The sequence below is a fragment of the Stegastes partitus genome, unplaced genomic scaffold (assembly GCF_000690725.1).
Source record: "Stegastes partitus isolate 25-593 unplaced genomic scaffold, Stegastes_partitus-1.0.2 Scaffold554, whole genome shotgun sequence".
NCBI lineage: Eukaryota > Metazoa > Chordata > Actinopteri > Pomacentridae > Stegastes > Stegastes partitus.
The window spans coordinates 307,456-324,153 of record NW_007578285.1 but is presented as its reverse complement, the minus strand read 5'-3'; the positions used below and the strand labels follow the sequence as shown (position 1 = coordinate 324,153).

The 16,698-nt window shown below is 41.2% G+C and overlaps 1 protein-coding gene across 1 annotated transcript; it reads right to left on the bottom strand.

Moving 5' to 3' along the window:
* Nucleotides 1–587: 587 nt before the first annotated feature.
* bnip3lb (BCL2 interacting protein 3 like b) lies at nucleotides 588–16,218 on the bottom strand. Its single transcript, XM_008288353.1, has 6 exons — nucleotides 15,921–16,218; nucleotides 11,653–11,872; nucleotides 8,039–8,117; nucleotides 7,537–7,640; nucleotides 6,589–6,738; nucleotides 588–3,176 (listed from the first exon to the last, which is right to left on the bottom strand). Exons 1-6 carry the CDS (start codon nucleotides 15,976–15,978, stop codon nucleotides 3,128–3,130), a joined length of 660 nt encoding a protein of 219 aa, XP_008286575.1. The 5' UTR covers nucleotides 15,979–16,218; the 3' UTR covers nucleotides 588–3,127.
* Nucleotides 16,219–16,698: the final 480 nt, after the last annotated feature.

Sequence of the window (16,698 nt, the reverse complement as noted above, 5' to 3'; positions counted from 1 at the left end):
CTAAAAATCTTCACCCTGGATGAAGCTTTTCCAACAACTACGACTTAAAATTACATTTGTGTGACGACAAAAGACCAAAATACAGAGAAGAAGCTACCTTTTGTTGAGATTGAAGCTCCTGCCATCTGTGCCCCAACAATGAACCCTGTTCTTAAGTCACTTACATCTTTTCTTTTTGCCATATTGCTAAAAAATCTGAATCAACTGGACCTGCTCAGTGTTTTTATACATCACAGAGCATGATCAGGTGTTTATTTGTACCAAGCAGTGTTCCTGGATGGAAGCATTCAGTTTGTTTGTGTTTCTCCACTTAATTATTCTTTTTTTTCTTCTTTTAATTGAATCCATTTATATGAAATTGCAGAATCTGTCTATTTTCTGTCCACCTTAAGAACTTCCTTGCTTGCTTCTGTCATTATTTTAATTGAAAACCGTTCTTGACCTGCTGCTCAAACACTAATCACTTGGTTAATTTGCAAAAATATGATTGAAAAAGTGGAAATAATCACTAGTTTAATTGAACATTAAAGCATCAAAATGAAAGTCTTGATGGTTAACTGCAGAAATAAAAAGGCGCAGCCAGCAAATAGCTTCATTCGGGTCATCTTTAATGACAAAATGTTTATCAATTCCTCCAATGTAGTGGGAAAAAAAGAAACTTAAAGCAAATGCAGCATTACAATAACTACTGTTAGACCACCACAGTCTGAGGGAAACCTCCTTCTGCACTTTCCACGTCTATTCACATCAGGCCCAGCCATCAACAATGGGGGTTTTGTTTTCTCACTTTTTTAACATGATCTATGACAAACTTGACTCCCGCTCTGTGCGTTCACAATCTTTCTTCGACACCAGGGAGGAAAAAAAACAATTCAAAACAAACTACACAGGAAAGAACAATCCGAAACACCACTGCTCAAATGCTGCATGTAGAAACACAGGCAGAAACATGGAGGTTTAGTATCGCTGAGGCTGAAATGACACAACGAGGCCACAATGGTGACCTTAACGTGGTCCATGTTGGTTGTTAATGAGTTATTAATTAAATCTGCTCGTCTCAGTAGTACCTGCTGCAAATTTTGCTGTCATCTGTGGTTGTTTGTCAGATTTTTTTGCCCGTTTCTTTCTTGCAAAAGCTGACACTAAAATGCATTTTTGTCAGTATTTGTTGTTGTTCCAGGCAAGTTTGTAAAGACAGCTTCACTGGGACTCATTGTGTCATTACATGTCAACAAAGTAGTCTGCAACAAGCAGTTAGAAGAGGAAAATAAACCGAAAACGCTGCGAGTTCATTTACTCGTGGATGACTGAAAACACTGGCTGCTGGTGGAGCGCAGAACAAACCAAAGATCTCAGCGCACACAAGATCTCTCACCGCTAGCAGCACGGAAAGACTCTGCAGCGCATTAACTCTTGTGTGTCATGCAGAAACAGAATAACCCCGAGAGACGCGGTGTTCGGGGAAATCTGAGCTTCTAAAATTGCAAAAGTTGTTGGCCCAGCTCTGGCTCGTGACAAAAAAAAAAACTGATCACAGTCCAGCTTCGGAGATGTTGCAACGAAGCCGAGGTGTGATGTTGTGTTTTTCAGCCACGTAGTGAGAACACATGAACATTCGAGCCAACCACCTGTGTTTACACAAACCCCCACCTTCAGTCAATTAGAAGCTGCTGCTGCTGCATTTTAGCCGAATATAGACGATCACCAGATCTTCCGCCTGAACAAACTCGCTCGCTCATCCCTTCATCTTGCAGCTTCACGGAGCATTTCTGCGTCTTTTCCAGACATTTTGGCAAAACGTGTTGGAGTGTCAAGAGGCAGGGCTGGCTGCACTGGATGTTTGTTTCCTTAATAACAATGATAATAACAGCAAATTCTCTTTGTATACGCAGAAATTTAACTTACTTTTTTCATGGAACACCTGCTCCTTTTTAAAATAAAATCACACGAAATATCCTCAAGATAAATTTCCAGAACTATATATCTCAAATCAAAAAGTTTTTTAGAACCAAATCTTTTCTGATTACTTAAAATACACACTTTTTTTCTTTTCTTTTCTTTTTTTTTAAACAATCAGCACAGTTTCATGCCATGTCCAGCCAGATCTGGAGTAAAAGAAGCAGAATGTTGCAGACAAACCCACAACACAGTTTGGAAAAGACGACTGAACCTTTTCTGGACCGTACGGCGCCGTTACCCAAAACCAGACCGCAAAATACTGTTAGTGTACACACTGAGCGGGACGCACTGTCTGCCTGCACAACTCTCACCTGCACCCTGGTTTCCAGTTATTGTCACTAAGCAAAATATCCATTCAGATGCACGGCTCAACAGATCGTTCTACTTGAAACGCTGAAAAACAAAATGGTCACTTAAATCTACCTCCTGGCAGACGGAGCCAGAGTCTCCCCACAGTGCAATTCATGAGTGTTCGTGGTTCGGGTTGGCCACTGTGGCAACTTTCATCGTTACAACTTCTCAATACGCCACCACTGTTGTAAAATAAATTAAAAAAAGAAAGATAATACCTAAAAGATAATCAACAAAATGGCTACTCTCAAAAAAAGAAAGGCATGATCACATTTTCAGGCTGCGTAGCCGACTCTGAATTTGGTCGAACCCTTGTCGAGGTCGAGTGTTGGGCTACTCGTGCAGGTGGCACAATCTGTGGTCTACAACAGTCCTCCCTTGTTGTCACATCATCAAAAGGGCACTGAAACAGCATGTGAAGTAGAAGAGTTTGGTTTAATGCTGCAACCCTCCCTGAAAACCCACCCGTTATAAACATTTTTAACCCAATTGCTGGGGGAATCGGGGAAATATGACCTTATTCGTTCTTGAAAAGCTTATACAAATGAGTGGAGGATATAAGGGGAGAATAGGGGGATATATCTACAGACAGTCAGAATAACTGATTGAGAAAAAAAAAAGGGAGGAAGGAAGGAAGGGGAGACAGAGGAGAAGGCGGATGCATTTCACCTGAGAACATGTCATATCTCAGGGCTGAGGAGGGGAAGAGAGGGGCAGGCGGGACAGAGGGAGGAGAGACGGGCATTCTTCTCACAACAGCAAAACGTTCTCCGACGACTCATGGCCACTTCTCAGGCACTTTTCTTCAGGTTTGGGTTCAGAAAGAGCTGGCGGGTGGCGTGGTCAACCTCTTTCCGATGTAGACACTGAAAAGAAAGCGATGCGGGTTAAAAACCGCCACCTTTCTGGTTTAACTGGTCAAACTTGTCATGATGAAAGTATTTCCTCAGAACATTTCAAGAAAAAGCTTAACCTCTGGTCAAAACCGTGGTCTGAGGTCAGGAGTTATCGCTCAGCTTCTTACCGTCATTATTCTGTCTTCACCTTTCGATGAACTCCATAAAAATACCTGGATGTTAAGCCAGAGGTTCTCAAACTGGCAGGACATGGAGCCTCAGCAACAAGCTGCACATAACCAGGGTGAAGACTACTGACTTTTTTATATATGGGTGTAATCGATACCACTGTGAGTTTGTTATTGCTTCCACCTGTGCTTTTCCTGCTACGGATGATACCAAAACTTCTAGAAAATGTGGCAACTGTGGCTCAGGTGGTAGAGCGAGTCGGTCAATGATCGGAAGGTCAGCAGTTCGATTCCGCCCTGTAATCTGTGTCGTGGTCATTGTGTCCTTGGGCAAGACACCTCACCCGCATGAATGAATGGATTGTTTGAGGTGGTGGTCGGAGGGGCCGTCGGCACAGAATGGCAGCCAAGCCTCTGTCAGTCTGCCCCTGAATGTGTATGAATGAATAATTAACAGTGTAAAGCGACTTTGAGTGTCTAGAAAAGCGCTATAGAAATTTGATGTATTATCATTATTATTATTAGGGTCCGAGCACTAAACGGTGCAAGGACCCTATTGAAACCGTTGTGATTATTATTATTATTATTATTATTATTATTATTATTATTTTACCGACTTTTGAAACGCGATTTTGAGGGCCTAAACATGCTCGAAAACTCACCAAAATCGCCACGCACATCACGACTCGCGAAAAATTTGATATTTTAATGGACTTGGACATGTCACTGCCAAAATGGCTCCACAGCGCCACCTTGAAAATTTCGCCGGAGTCCTGTCGGAAGCACATTTGACCTAGAACTACGCAATTTCATAGGCCTATAGAGCTCGTCGGCACGAATAAAAATATATGTCCGCACCAAGCTCTAAAATGCAACACGGCTCAACTGCGCCCCCTACAATATTTCAACGGAGTCCCATCGCGGCTACGTTTCACCTACAACTATGACCTTCGCCACACATCTGTAACAACTCGTGACGCACAAAAAAGTCAATCAGCACCAAGCCCTAACCCCAACAGGAAGTCCGTTATTTTGAAAAAACACGGTGACAATTTTGCAGATTCTTACAAGATGTGCTGTGTCTGTGCTCCAATCGGCCTGAAATTTTACACGCGTGCTCCGAGTCTCAGCCAGAGCGTGTTTCCACCCCGGCCAACACGCACGCCGCCGCGGCTCGCCACTAAACAGGAAGTGGCTCGTAACTAGGCCGCACTTGCTCCGATCTGCCCCAAACTCGACATGCCGGATCACAGTCCCGCCGTGCGTGAAGGCCGACAAGCGTAAGTGCGAGGACCCGTCCATCGCCGCTTGCGGCTTTAATTATTATTATTATTAATAACAACCACTGCTTTTGCACTACGTCTATGTGAATATTTGACATTTGGTGCATCAAGATAAACAGCTTTTGGAGCAAATTCTCATCTGTTTTCCTCTCAACTCTTAAAAGAGGCAAAAAGAGATGATGTAATTATAAAGAGCTCAAGGTGATATCTTCATCGACTGTCTTCATCAGTCTGCACAGTGTGTAAGTCTGCTGGTAATGTCTGTCCATCCAGTGAAGCCGAAGCTTCAGTGAACATTTAAGCCACATAATTCACGTATAGGTATCGTCATTATTTATTCATCAGGTCTGATCCCACTGCACTTAGTCACATTTTGCTTTTTTGCTCATTTCCACCTCACATAAGCATACAAGCTTGTTTCCAATATTTATCACCCTCGGACTAATCTACAACATTCCCACACACAAAAATAAAAAAGGGCATAACATCAGGTGAATGGAGACGTAATTTATATCTGCAGTCAAACAGCAGACGTTATTGACTTTTATTTGCCATTATGCAAGCAAAGACTAAACCCAAGAGCTGGCTCACCTAAAAGGAACACAGCCCTCAGTGTAAATAATTAATGAGCTAATATTTACTCCAGGGCTCCTCCTGCTTCGATATGTCGTTATGTCTGCTGTGAGAAAGGTTTCTGAAGTAGGAAGCTAACGTCTTTATCCATAAAACGACACACGTAAAAAAGAAGATGGACAGAAAAGTTAAATGGCCAAAGCTCATAAAGCAGACACAGAAGTCGAATCCAACAGTGAGATCAGTATGGCTTCAGGTCTTTAGTTTTTTAAGTTCATAGTTTCTCCTGTTTTGTTAATTAGAATGCCATCAAGAAGCAAAGTGTTGTCCATTTTTCACTTGAGAAACACCTTTCACACGCTGAACTATTTCTGTTTTAGACAACAAATTATCACAAAATATGTTGCTTTCATTAAAGAACTGAGCCACCACCACTATATGATGTGTTGTTTTATAATGGTTCAAAGGTGGAGTCTGCAATTCTTTCATTTAACTGTATTTGAAGTCTAGTCAACAGGAAAATAGATCCTCAAACTGCTAACTCTGCAACTACATAAATCCATTATCAACACAGTCATAACTGATAATGAGACAAAAACTGATGCGAGTATATTTGTATTTAGTGTCTCTACATAGAATTTATAACAAAAAAACTAATTCCAGCACTATAGACTAGACTGAAACAGAAATACCAAAGGTTGAAGCTTTTCTAATAAATGTCTTCCTAAATAACAGCTACTGTTTTAAGCAAACATCACTGTTACGTAATTATATAAACCCAAGAACGGCCGGTAGGGATGCTGTGATTAGAACAGGTTTGTTAATTCTGAATTTTGCAAACCTCATCATGTCCAACAAACACTGTTGTCTGAGGTGTCGCTGCTCTACATTATGTGTCTGAGGAGATTATTGTGCCATGTGTTGTCACAAGCGAAGGACTCCTGGGAGGGTCGGAGCTCACTATGAGACAGCAGGTGTGCAGCTGCAGAACAGATTGTCAGTTTATGGAGGAGACGCAGCTGTCTGTGGCTGTACAGCTCCCCCTGCTGGAGTTTATGAGCAACTGCAAAATGTGAAGTGCTTTTGGCAGGAGAAATCTAAATCTAAGCAAGAACTGTTTCTACATTAAAATGAATGCACTAAACCTTCATAAGCATTAAATGCAGTGTTACTACTCTTGGGTAGCTGCAAGAATTTCTTTAATTTTGGTTTTAATGGACAGTTTTAGAGCTCTGTAATGGTGTTTTCCACCTTGACCAAAAGCATTTCTGTGAGCAAGAAAGGTTATTTGTAATATTTTGGTGGGAATAAAGAAATTAAATCATTCATATCACTTGGAGCCTTCAGAACTTCCAACAACATGACAGTCAGATCAGGTGATTTGTGTTGGGTTCTTACCCCAGGCCCAGAGCGAGGATGTGTGATAGTAGCAGCGAGGGGATGAAGACTTTGAGGAACTCGGCAGAGAAGATGCCTCCTTTCTTCATGGCCCCAGTCTTCCTCATGCTGAGCGTTACTGAGCGTCGAGGGTGACGGAAATGAAATTCCCTGCACAAATTACACTCACTTTAAAAAACAAGACAGCTGATTGACAACCTGACACCTTTCAAGTCACAGTTTCAGTTGTGCACAAAGCAAAAATGCAAAACACTTTCAAAGCTTCTTAGATGTTAGAATTTGCTTATTTTCTTTGTTTTCTGTCATTGCACAGTAAATACCTTGTGTGTTTTCAACCACAGTTTGACAAAACAAGCAATTTAACGGCATCACTTTGGGAAATTGTGGAAACTGCTCGATCAATACTGAAAATAATCATTTGTTGTAACCTCAGTATTTTTCAAAGCTGCCACCAATTACAAGAACTGAATTCAACTATAAGGTTTAACCTTTAAAGGACAGATATAATTGCTGGCTTTGTGTTTCCAAAGACTCTTTTATTCATATTATTGTGTAGCAGATGCCAGTGCAGGAGTGGAAGTAGAACTTGTTCTTTTTCTTTGTGTGAGGCCATAAATGTCCTCTCAGGTTATCTGACTGTACATCAGCTAAAATTGTAGGTGACACATTACAGAAACCTTTGATGTCATAAAGAGTAAAAGCTGAATATCTGACGTTAAATCTGACTTTTATACACTACAAAAGGCTTCACTATGCAGATGACTCAACCCTCAACTCTCCCCAAAATTCTGTCAGCATCAGACTTTCATGGCAGCTGGCCTTAACATTTGTGCTTTACACCAACTTTATTGCCATAACGACTGTGCACTTTCTCTGCACAAACAAGCAGCTGAGTGTGTTCAGTTGCCATGGACACAGAAGGCTGATGTTTACTGACTGGAGACTTACTTGGGGGGAATGTTTTCCGGTCGACTGGACCAGTCAGCAACCCAATCTGCGTCCTTCATCAGGATGTCCATGTCTCTATCCTTGTCCAAGACATCCTCTTCAGACTAAAGACAGACAGATTCATTGAGAAACCTCAGCCTGCAGGTTTGACGTCCACAGTGATCTTAGTGTACAAATGAGACATATTGTGAATGTGTGCACCACTGATAGACATTTATTCTCACTTTCTGACGACTGGAAATGGCACAAAAGTAGGATTTTTATAGAAATCGAAAGAGAAATAAAAATGACAAATCAATGGTGACAACACAAGCTGCGCAAAAGAAACTGAAATGCACGCTGGGTGTGGCAGCCATCTCCATGGAAACTGAAAGGCTGGCAGCAGTTGTCATTTTCACGCACGTGCGCGCACACATGCACACACACACAACTCCAGGCCCAGTGGTTGATGCTGCCATGGCAACAGACTGATGGAGAAGCTGAGAGGCACGTGAGCTCTTACTTGGCTGTCTCTTCTGCCGCTCACGTCCACGTCGAAGATGATCTGTCCCTCATCCTGGGGAGTGTGGGGCCGCGGGGGGCTGTGGATTAAATAAAAAAAGGCAAACTTGTTGTCAGCAAAGTCACAAACTCATGACTGTTTATAAAGTTCCCCAATAAAAAATACTAATTTATGACTTAACAGGACCAGTATTCATCAGAAATGTGCTTCTGATTTACTGTTTGATCACACTGCAGCTAAAACTAAACCTCTAATGTAGTTAAGATCAACAGCTTAAAAACCAGTTCGACTGCGAAAAGGATGCTGGACGACAGGTAACCATAGCAACAAGGCTCCATTACCAGTTAATGAACCACTAAAAAAAGCTTGACAGTTTGACCACAGCTTTTCTTTTTGCATAGCAACATGTCCTGATATGGAAAATGTAACATTAAACTGACATACTCAACTATAATGGTTAACCAATATGGTTTTGTCATGGTCGATATTGATACAGATTATTGGTAATCAAAGACCAATAACCCAAATGTGCTGATTAGGCACACAATAAAATCGCGGGGACAACATTCAGAATTTAGAATAACACATTTATTTGTCTTTTACATGTTCGGTTATAAGAGAACTTTTCAGCATCTGTCCTTCAGTATTGATTTGCTATCAGGAATGATCGATCGAATAGTGGCGTAGGCCCCAGAAAACTGCACAGGTTCTTTTTTTTTTGACATTTTCTAGACTAAGCATTTAATCACCTAATAAGAACAAAACACATAATGTAAATCAAGCAGATCCAACATTAGCACCCCTTGTTATGTGCAGCTCAAACTAAACTTTCAGCATTTTTTCTTCTTCAGTATTGATTTGCTATTACTCACGATCAATCAGACAGTGCTGTCGGTGGGCCATCGCTCAAGTCTACAAAGTGATGGCTATAGATCGAAAGAGGCGCCTGCATCACAAATAAAGCAACGTGTGTTTAAAATTAATTTACTTTTTCAGGAATCAGTTTTGGGTTTTTTTAAATAGCAATATCGATAATCAGAAAAATGCCAACTAATGGATCCAATTATTGGCCAGGTCAGTCAATACCTAGTAGGATACAAATTTTCAATTATTTTCCTAACCAGTAGTCAGCAGCGTTATCAATCAGTTACCCTTAAAACAAGTAAAGGCAATTTCCAGCATGTTGGTAAAGACTCATCTGAACCATATGAGCACTGACAAAAAAATCCATTAACCACCACAGCAGTATCTGTCACTATGGCCCGCTGCTAGCTAAACCCCCACAATGCTCTCTGCTTCCCAAAAGGGAACTGCCCTTAGTCCTAGTAACCACATCTTCAGGTAATTAGGAGGCTGGTCCCTGTTGTTTCAACTAGATAGCTAATGTACTAGATATTTTCTGACATGCACATCTTTTGTCCTCTGCCTAAATGTATTTTTGATCAGTTAAAATACTAACAGACATTAATCAATGAATTCCTACATCTTGAATGCCTTCAGATTAACAGACCGTGAAAATTGCACAAAGGATACTGAATTACAGGTAACCACAGCAACGGTGCTTTAGGTGCATGTTCTGTTACCAGTTAATAAACTAAAGGTAAAAATAACAACAGCTTCGTCACAGCTTTTTCTTTTTGTGCAGTGATGTGTCCTGATATAGAAAAAGCCACCTTAGATAATCTTACACACTCAGTAACAACAGCAGCATCACTGACTTAGGACACTTCAAAGACATTTCCACTGACTTTGGAATATTAAATTAGTCCAAAACTGTTTTGTGAAAAAAATAATTGTGCCAGATTTAAAAACATTAATTAAGAAGAAAGAATCTTTTTGGGTGTTTAGCGATTGCTCAAAAAACATAAAAAATGCTCCAAGTGCCTCTGGGACACTGTACAGGCAACCGCTTTGTTTTTCTGACATTTCATACACTGAGCATGTAATCACTTAATAGGTATTAAAACGAGTAATGAAAATGATGCAGCTCTAATATTAGCACCCTGTGTCGTGTATTACTGCCTACAAATGGAGTTTATATTTTCATCGTCCTTCACCCGCAGTGAACTCCTGCTGCTTCTGTACTCTGACCTCTCTGATGAAATGTGTAGTGAAGTGTGCGTCTCAGAGGGGCAAGTAAAGACAACATTTTAACTCATAGAACATCCCGGGTGTCGCATTGCTCAGAATGTTTGACGATGCCTCACTGATGTTTGTATTCCTGCTTATTTCAGGGCGGCGTGTTGATACAGCGCTCTCTGCCTCAAATACTTGACCGCATCCTCAGGTGACTCAGTGACAGCTGACCGGCCTGCTCGCTGATAAGGTCTGCCTTATCGCAGCCTCGAGGATTACAAACGAGCGCGTGATGTGGCTGGAAGTTGAAGGGTCGGGAATTTTCTGACATGCTCAATAAAATGCGAGGCAAGATGTGAAAGGAGACGTCGTTTTATTTTCAGAAGCCGACTCAACTCTGGAGCAGCTGTCACCTCAGAGTCAAAGCTGACTCAACACGACAAACGAGCCACTCCTGATTTATGAGCTAATTTTAGTGTTTCCACTAAAATAGTAAGAATTCTGGGAGTTTTAGGAGCTAAGTGACCAATATCGCACAACCAGTATAAAAAGGGTTTTATGTTGCATCGCTCCCCAGTGAACTGTTAATGGTAATGTGTGTTTAAAAGATGAACACTCATGTGGGAATCCAGGCGAAAAGCAAGTGTCTGGAGAGATGTATCTCAGTTTTCTCTATATTTAAACCACTAATACCTTTTTTCTCTCAAATAACTACTTTAACGTCAACAAGTAATACAAATGCAAGAGAAATATTGAAAGAAATAAGCTGCTGATTACACACGATGTAGAAAAAAAAAGCAAAGTTTGCATTGTAAATGTATTTTCAGTTTCTAATTACAGCCACATTTTTGCTATAAAATTGAAAATAATAAGTTCTCAGTCTAGTTCCAGAACTGAGAGCTTAGTTTTTACTCTTACGGCTCTGGTGGGGAAGGCAGGGTTTGGTCATTTTGGGCAGAAATGGGGACCATTGGATGACACCAACACGTAACCAAATATCCGACAGCCTCTCAGCAAACCCAGGGTTATATTTTAGAATAGATTTTGTTTTAATTAAACATTAAAATCAGCTTTTTCTTCTGACGTACACAGCTCCAAATTGAGTGAAAGTTAAGCAGAACTAATTCTGCAACTACAAAAATAAGCTTTTATGAGCCCCACAACTCATGACTTCCTTGGTAGAAATCCTTGTGTCCTCTTTTGTAGTTAATGGTAAAAGGATTGGAAAATGCAGCAGCCTTTTCGTTTTGTACCCTTGGAACAAATGGGGCCTGTCAGGTCAGGTCAGATCAGGTCTTATGAATTTTAAATGTCTTCAAACAAATTTCAAGGTTTATTAACTAGCCTTGACACGATAATTACATTATTGACTTATCGTAGGTTATGTAGACATGCCTTTGATCATTTTTGCTAACTTTGGTATTGCCTGTTTCGTTATATGTGCGTTTGTTCACATAAGAATGTTGAATATTTTACCTAACTTGATGCCAAAATAGGAAGCAATGTGTTCACTACCATTATAAGAAGTTTGATCCTACCTGTCACAGGAAGAGTTGCTGCGGCTCGACTCGTGCTGGGCGTCCAACAGGATCTTCTCCATGTCTCCGTTGTGGATTGAGGACGAGGATGGGACATGCTCCAGGCCCCCCACTATGGCCTCTTCTTCCTCCACCTGAGGAAGAGGCAGCAGGCCTGGGCCACTTGTGGAGGGTGACTGGGCTTGATGAGCTCTGTTCATCTCCAACTCCACCCAGGACCCTGTGGGAACACACAGGCAAACAGCATTCATTCACTTGTTTGTTTCAGCGGTGCAAAGTTTAAGGTTTTGTTTTAAATTATTTAAACAAAAAATTGTTGAAGCTAACAAAATTGCTTTGGTGACTTCTGGTAAATTTACTGAAAAAGTTATGTTTTTTTTTAAAAAAAGGTGCGTATAAGCTATTTTAACCAAGATTTTGTGACCCCCATACAAGTTGTTGTCTGCTGCAAAAGACACTCACAGCAACAACTTATGAAACAAGGCCTTCTCGTAACATGCAGACAGAAACTTGTGCAGAAATGCAGACGAATGTATGATTACGTGCCAGAATTCCTCAAATTGAAACAAAAACAAACAAACATAAAAGATACAGATGGATTTACATCGTAGGTCTACGTCTATTTCATGCTATTTTTTGTTCTTTTCTTTATTTACTTTAGAAACTAAACATAGATCAATTCATTCCTGGATCTTTCCTTTTTCTTGTGAATAAGAACTAAACAAAAAAAAATACTTTTCTAACTGCGTCATAATCAATTATATTGAGATCAACTCCTAAATATTTCTCTACAAACAACTCTACCAAGTCGTGCTTCAAGAGCATTGAGTTTATGTAAAACAGGTGAACAGCATGAACATGTTTCAACTTGCAGACTGAATTACATAAATTCTCACCTGCTTTTCAAACATGTTCAGATACAAGTGTCCTGATAAGAAGCTGCGAGTCTACAGTTGTGTCAATAAACCAATAAGCCGATATCCTGCTCAGAGCAAAATCCAATATGCTCCGAGGAGCAGGGTTCTGCTTACATTTGCCACTGAAATAATCAATGTTCAACTGGACAGCATCATTCATAACCGTGTTTTTTTCATTTTGGTGCATATTACCATCATTTCAACAACACTCCAGAGTAAAGCAGCCTTTCGATGCCTCTGCTGCACGGAAAATGCACTGCCCACGTTCTAATGTTTAGCCAATTATGTTCTTTTTTTGCCATGTTTGCATTTTGAATAATGTATGTATATGAGGAGTTTTGACACATAATTTTACTTTGCGCTAGTGGTGACCTTCCAGTAGGACAGAAATTGGTAGATGGCACTGACCATACATGTTACATTTAAGTTACCCAGTAGAGAATGACACTAAAACTGACAAACCTACTTATAACAAAAGGCAACCATCCTAATATGATATTTGGGCTTTGTTTTTGCGATGACATAAGATGTCTGAAAATGCCTGCTGTCTTCTTGCTGATTAATTACTTACAGTAAAAAAGAAAAGAGATAGGTGTTGTTTTCTTTTTCTCACAGATTTGCATATTTCTGAAACACTGTCTAAACTATCAGTGAGGGGAGGAAAAGTTTTAGTTGTAGCCTTCAAAGACATCTTCCAGGTCACACTAGGACAAGCACAGATGTAACTAATAAGATTAATGAAGGCTATTATTAATACTTAGAGTCATGGTGATCAGCATGCACGATACAGCGGTCTGGAAACACGCAAAGCTAACTTGATTTCTAGTCATCATCTGTGTTAATTGAGTCTGTGCTCTTACTATAGCCTGGCCAACATATTTACCACTTGTTTTTCCACTAATATGGGGCATCATGTCAGCCACAGCACCCCCACAAAGTGCAGCAAGAAGGCATTGGCTCAAAAGACAAAAGAAAAGTAGGAGGATTAGAAAAATAGGAACAATGTCAAAAATGATTTTATGATCTTAAGCTAGAAGGGACACCATGACAGGCAGTCTGAACCCGTCAGTCACACAAGTTCAAGTGTAAAGCTCTATTTACTGCTGTGTGATGAAAGGGCAGTAAATGCTTGCATGTGTGTGTGCTGTGGTCTCTCGTAGACCTTGACCATGATATATGACGCTCAGCCTGTTAGTACGTGAGCTCTGGCATGGACTGGCAGCTGAGGAGGCACAGCATGTCAGAGCTGGGTTACAAATATAGAGGAGGGGCAGGTTAGCCGGGGCAAGAATCTGGAGAACGAAGTGAAAAAAAACTCTAATATTCCATGTTGTGCAGCTTTAAAAAAAACAACTTTCTCCTTCTGTCTTCACCAAAATAAACAGAGGAAGGTGTCATAACCCCATAACGGTACGTAAACAACATTTTCACAGGAGCTTTCCTGGGACTGAGTTTCACAGGCAACGGGCCAGTTACACCCGCTACCCAATCAGTGCACCCCTCCCCCCTAAACAGGCCTCGACTCAGCACTTGCACTCATCCTGCGGATTACACGGTGGACTGCAAGCCAAGCTGGTGTCGACGGGCCATTGTCTCCACGCCGTGGACTAAAACCCCGTTGCCATGGTGCTGATGCTTCCGAACATTCTGGCCACAGAGCTGTTATCAGCTGTTGGGTGGGTTAAGAGGAGGGAGACATGATGTGAACTCTCTGATCTCCTGATGCTGAGGCTCAGACTTGAACAAGGCTGCCTCTTGCCTGAAGACCCCGGGCATTACATAAAAATGTCACTGATGTGAAAGGGCCCCAGGAAAGCAAAAATAAGATCAGAGCACACTGCTGGCCTCTTCGTCTGAAAAGGCACAAGGTCTTACGGTGCCTAAAGCAGTGTCTCGCCATGTGCATACAGCATATATCCTGCTGCATAAATGCACCAAAATCTGGTGTAGATTTTTAGCTATTTAAGAAGTTTATCAGCAAAATGCATATATAAGTTCATAAAAAATTGTGTGTTGGCACAGAAGTAGGGGGACTCTTGCATAATAAAATCCATCCATTATCCATCGAGTATCTATACATCGCTTTGTCCTGTAAAGGGTTGCTGGGAGTCTGGCGCTTGTATCAGCTGACTAATGGCCAAAAGGCAGGGTATAGAAATCCATTCTTGTCAAATGTTTGCAAGCCATCTCGGGACAGATATATTCAAGATACACTATGCAAAGTTTAGACAATGAGAAATTGAACATAATACCAAGAGTGTCTGATAAAAACAACACTTGTTGCTTTCTCTTGTAATAGGGGAAAGGTAAGACCAAACATATTCGTCTTGCAAAAGATGGCCAAGAACAAGGATGGAATATTATTACCATCCTTCAGCCAAAAACTTGGACATTTTCTGTTCACCACTGAGTATCCAATTAAAAAAAACAAAAAACATGTGAGTCTAAGAAAAATGGCTGGAAAGTTTGTTTCTTGCCCAGACTTTGGATTTGAAATTAACCAGCCTCCATGTGCCTACACTGCTTCGTGCTGTAACACTTCCCCCACCTTCCTCGTGTCCAAAACGTCTGTCCCCTTGTCGCTGTGGACATAAATAGCATGCCAAGTCACGGCCCCACGTAGTGTTGTAAAACTTAAACCTTAGCAGCTCTCTAGGTAGGCCCGAGGAAGGGGAGCGATGCAATAAACACGCCTTTGTTTACGTCTGTCACAGCCACTGCAATCCGAATGCTTGTATGTAGCCTGTCGTATTTTAAGACATTAGTGTTTGGGTAACACATTTCCACAGTTATGAAATGACGCACTGTGTGAAATGTCATTTGCCAAATGCTAGGAGACGTGGCAATTATTTTTATCATGCATGTTGGTATTTTTAATGTAGACAGACATCTGAAAATACAATAAAGAATGAGGTATATCGGATATCTACAAAAGTGTTTAGCAGGATTCTACAGCTTGACATGCCGCAAACACTCTGTCAAAATTTATTTGCCCCCATTTTTTTGCTAGTTCTGACTTCTTCCATGTAGCCTTGTTGACAACGCTTAAACCCGCCTCCACCCTCTGTGTGAATCGCCGATTGGCTTACTCGCCTGTCAGTCAACGCCCTAAGCACGCCATTGGTCGAGACATTGTCAATAAACACACGGAACATACCGTTCTCTAACTCCTCCCCCTTCCATGAAGCTTGGCGGTGAAAAAAATGATAAAGGGGCAAATTAAAGCGCCTTCATTGATTAAAAAACCCTAATAAACTTGGCGCAAACACACAACAGTCCACGACACGCGTTTTTTTCAGCGAGAGAACACGCTGACAGGGTGGTTTGGCGTATGGGTAGCTGCTAGCTTACCGTTGAGCCCGGAGTCTCCGTTGTTGTCTGTGGAAGCGGTGCTAGCAGCGTCGGACATGGTCGTGCCTGCTGAGGAGGGTGGGTTGCATAAAAAGGGGCTCAAGTCAGTGCAAAACGTGCACTACCTTATCTGCACACATTCAGACGTGTGGTAGTACAGTCGGCCCGAGTCGTCTCCGGTCCCGTTTTTTTTTTCTTCCCTCTCCGGAGAACGGGCGGCTAAAGCTAAAAGAAGCTGCCGTTTTTTTTCGTGCGCTAGCTGGTCTGGGAAGCTAGTCGCGCGAGCTGCAAACACACACCTACCTCCTCGGAGCTGGGTGATGACGTCACGCCGGAGCGGTTGATAACAAAAGAGGGAGTCGGATTACATAACATAAAACAGAAAAATAAACAGAAAAAAACACAGCACAGGGTGTTGGAGGAAATACAAGCATTGATTTTTGATTCATAATAATAATAATAATAATAAAAAATAAAATTAAATCAATAACTGGATGTGGACACGTGCGTTGCTTCACGTACACAAACAGCTGAGCCACATATCAGCTCATTTCAATGAACCTTTAAGCTCCTGCTTTTCATCACCTCCATCATTCATGCGATTTTTAATAAGAAGAAACCTGCTGAATGATTGCACTGCGTGTCTGAATACGTTCCTATACTCCAGCTGCAGGTGTTTAATACTAGTGCATCTCAAAAAAAACACTGAAAAAGTTCATCTTTTCATAATTCATGTAACAGTTTTTCATATATACCAATTCATTACACGTAAAACGAT

What these genes read in the sequence shown, in the direction of transcription:
- bnip3lb (XM_008288353.1), bottom strand. Translation starts at nt 15,978, where the DNA reads ATGTCCGACGCTGCTAGCACCGCTTCCACAGACAACAACGGAGACTCC. An exon ending in CGGAGACTCCGGGCTCAACG is followed by an intron (nt 11,873 to 15,920) that starts GTAAGCTAGCAG and finishes GTGTTCCCACAG; the next exon opens with GGTCCTGGGTGGAGTTGGAG. An exon ending in ATCCTCGCTCTGGGCCTGGG is followed by an intron (nt 3,177 to 6,588) that starts GTAAGAACCCAA and finishes CTTTCTTTTCAG; the next exon opens with TGTCTACATCGGAAAGAGGT.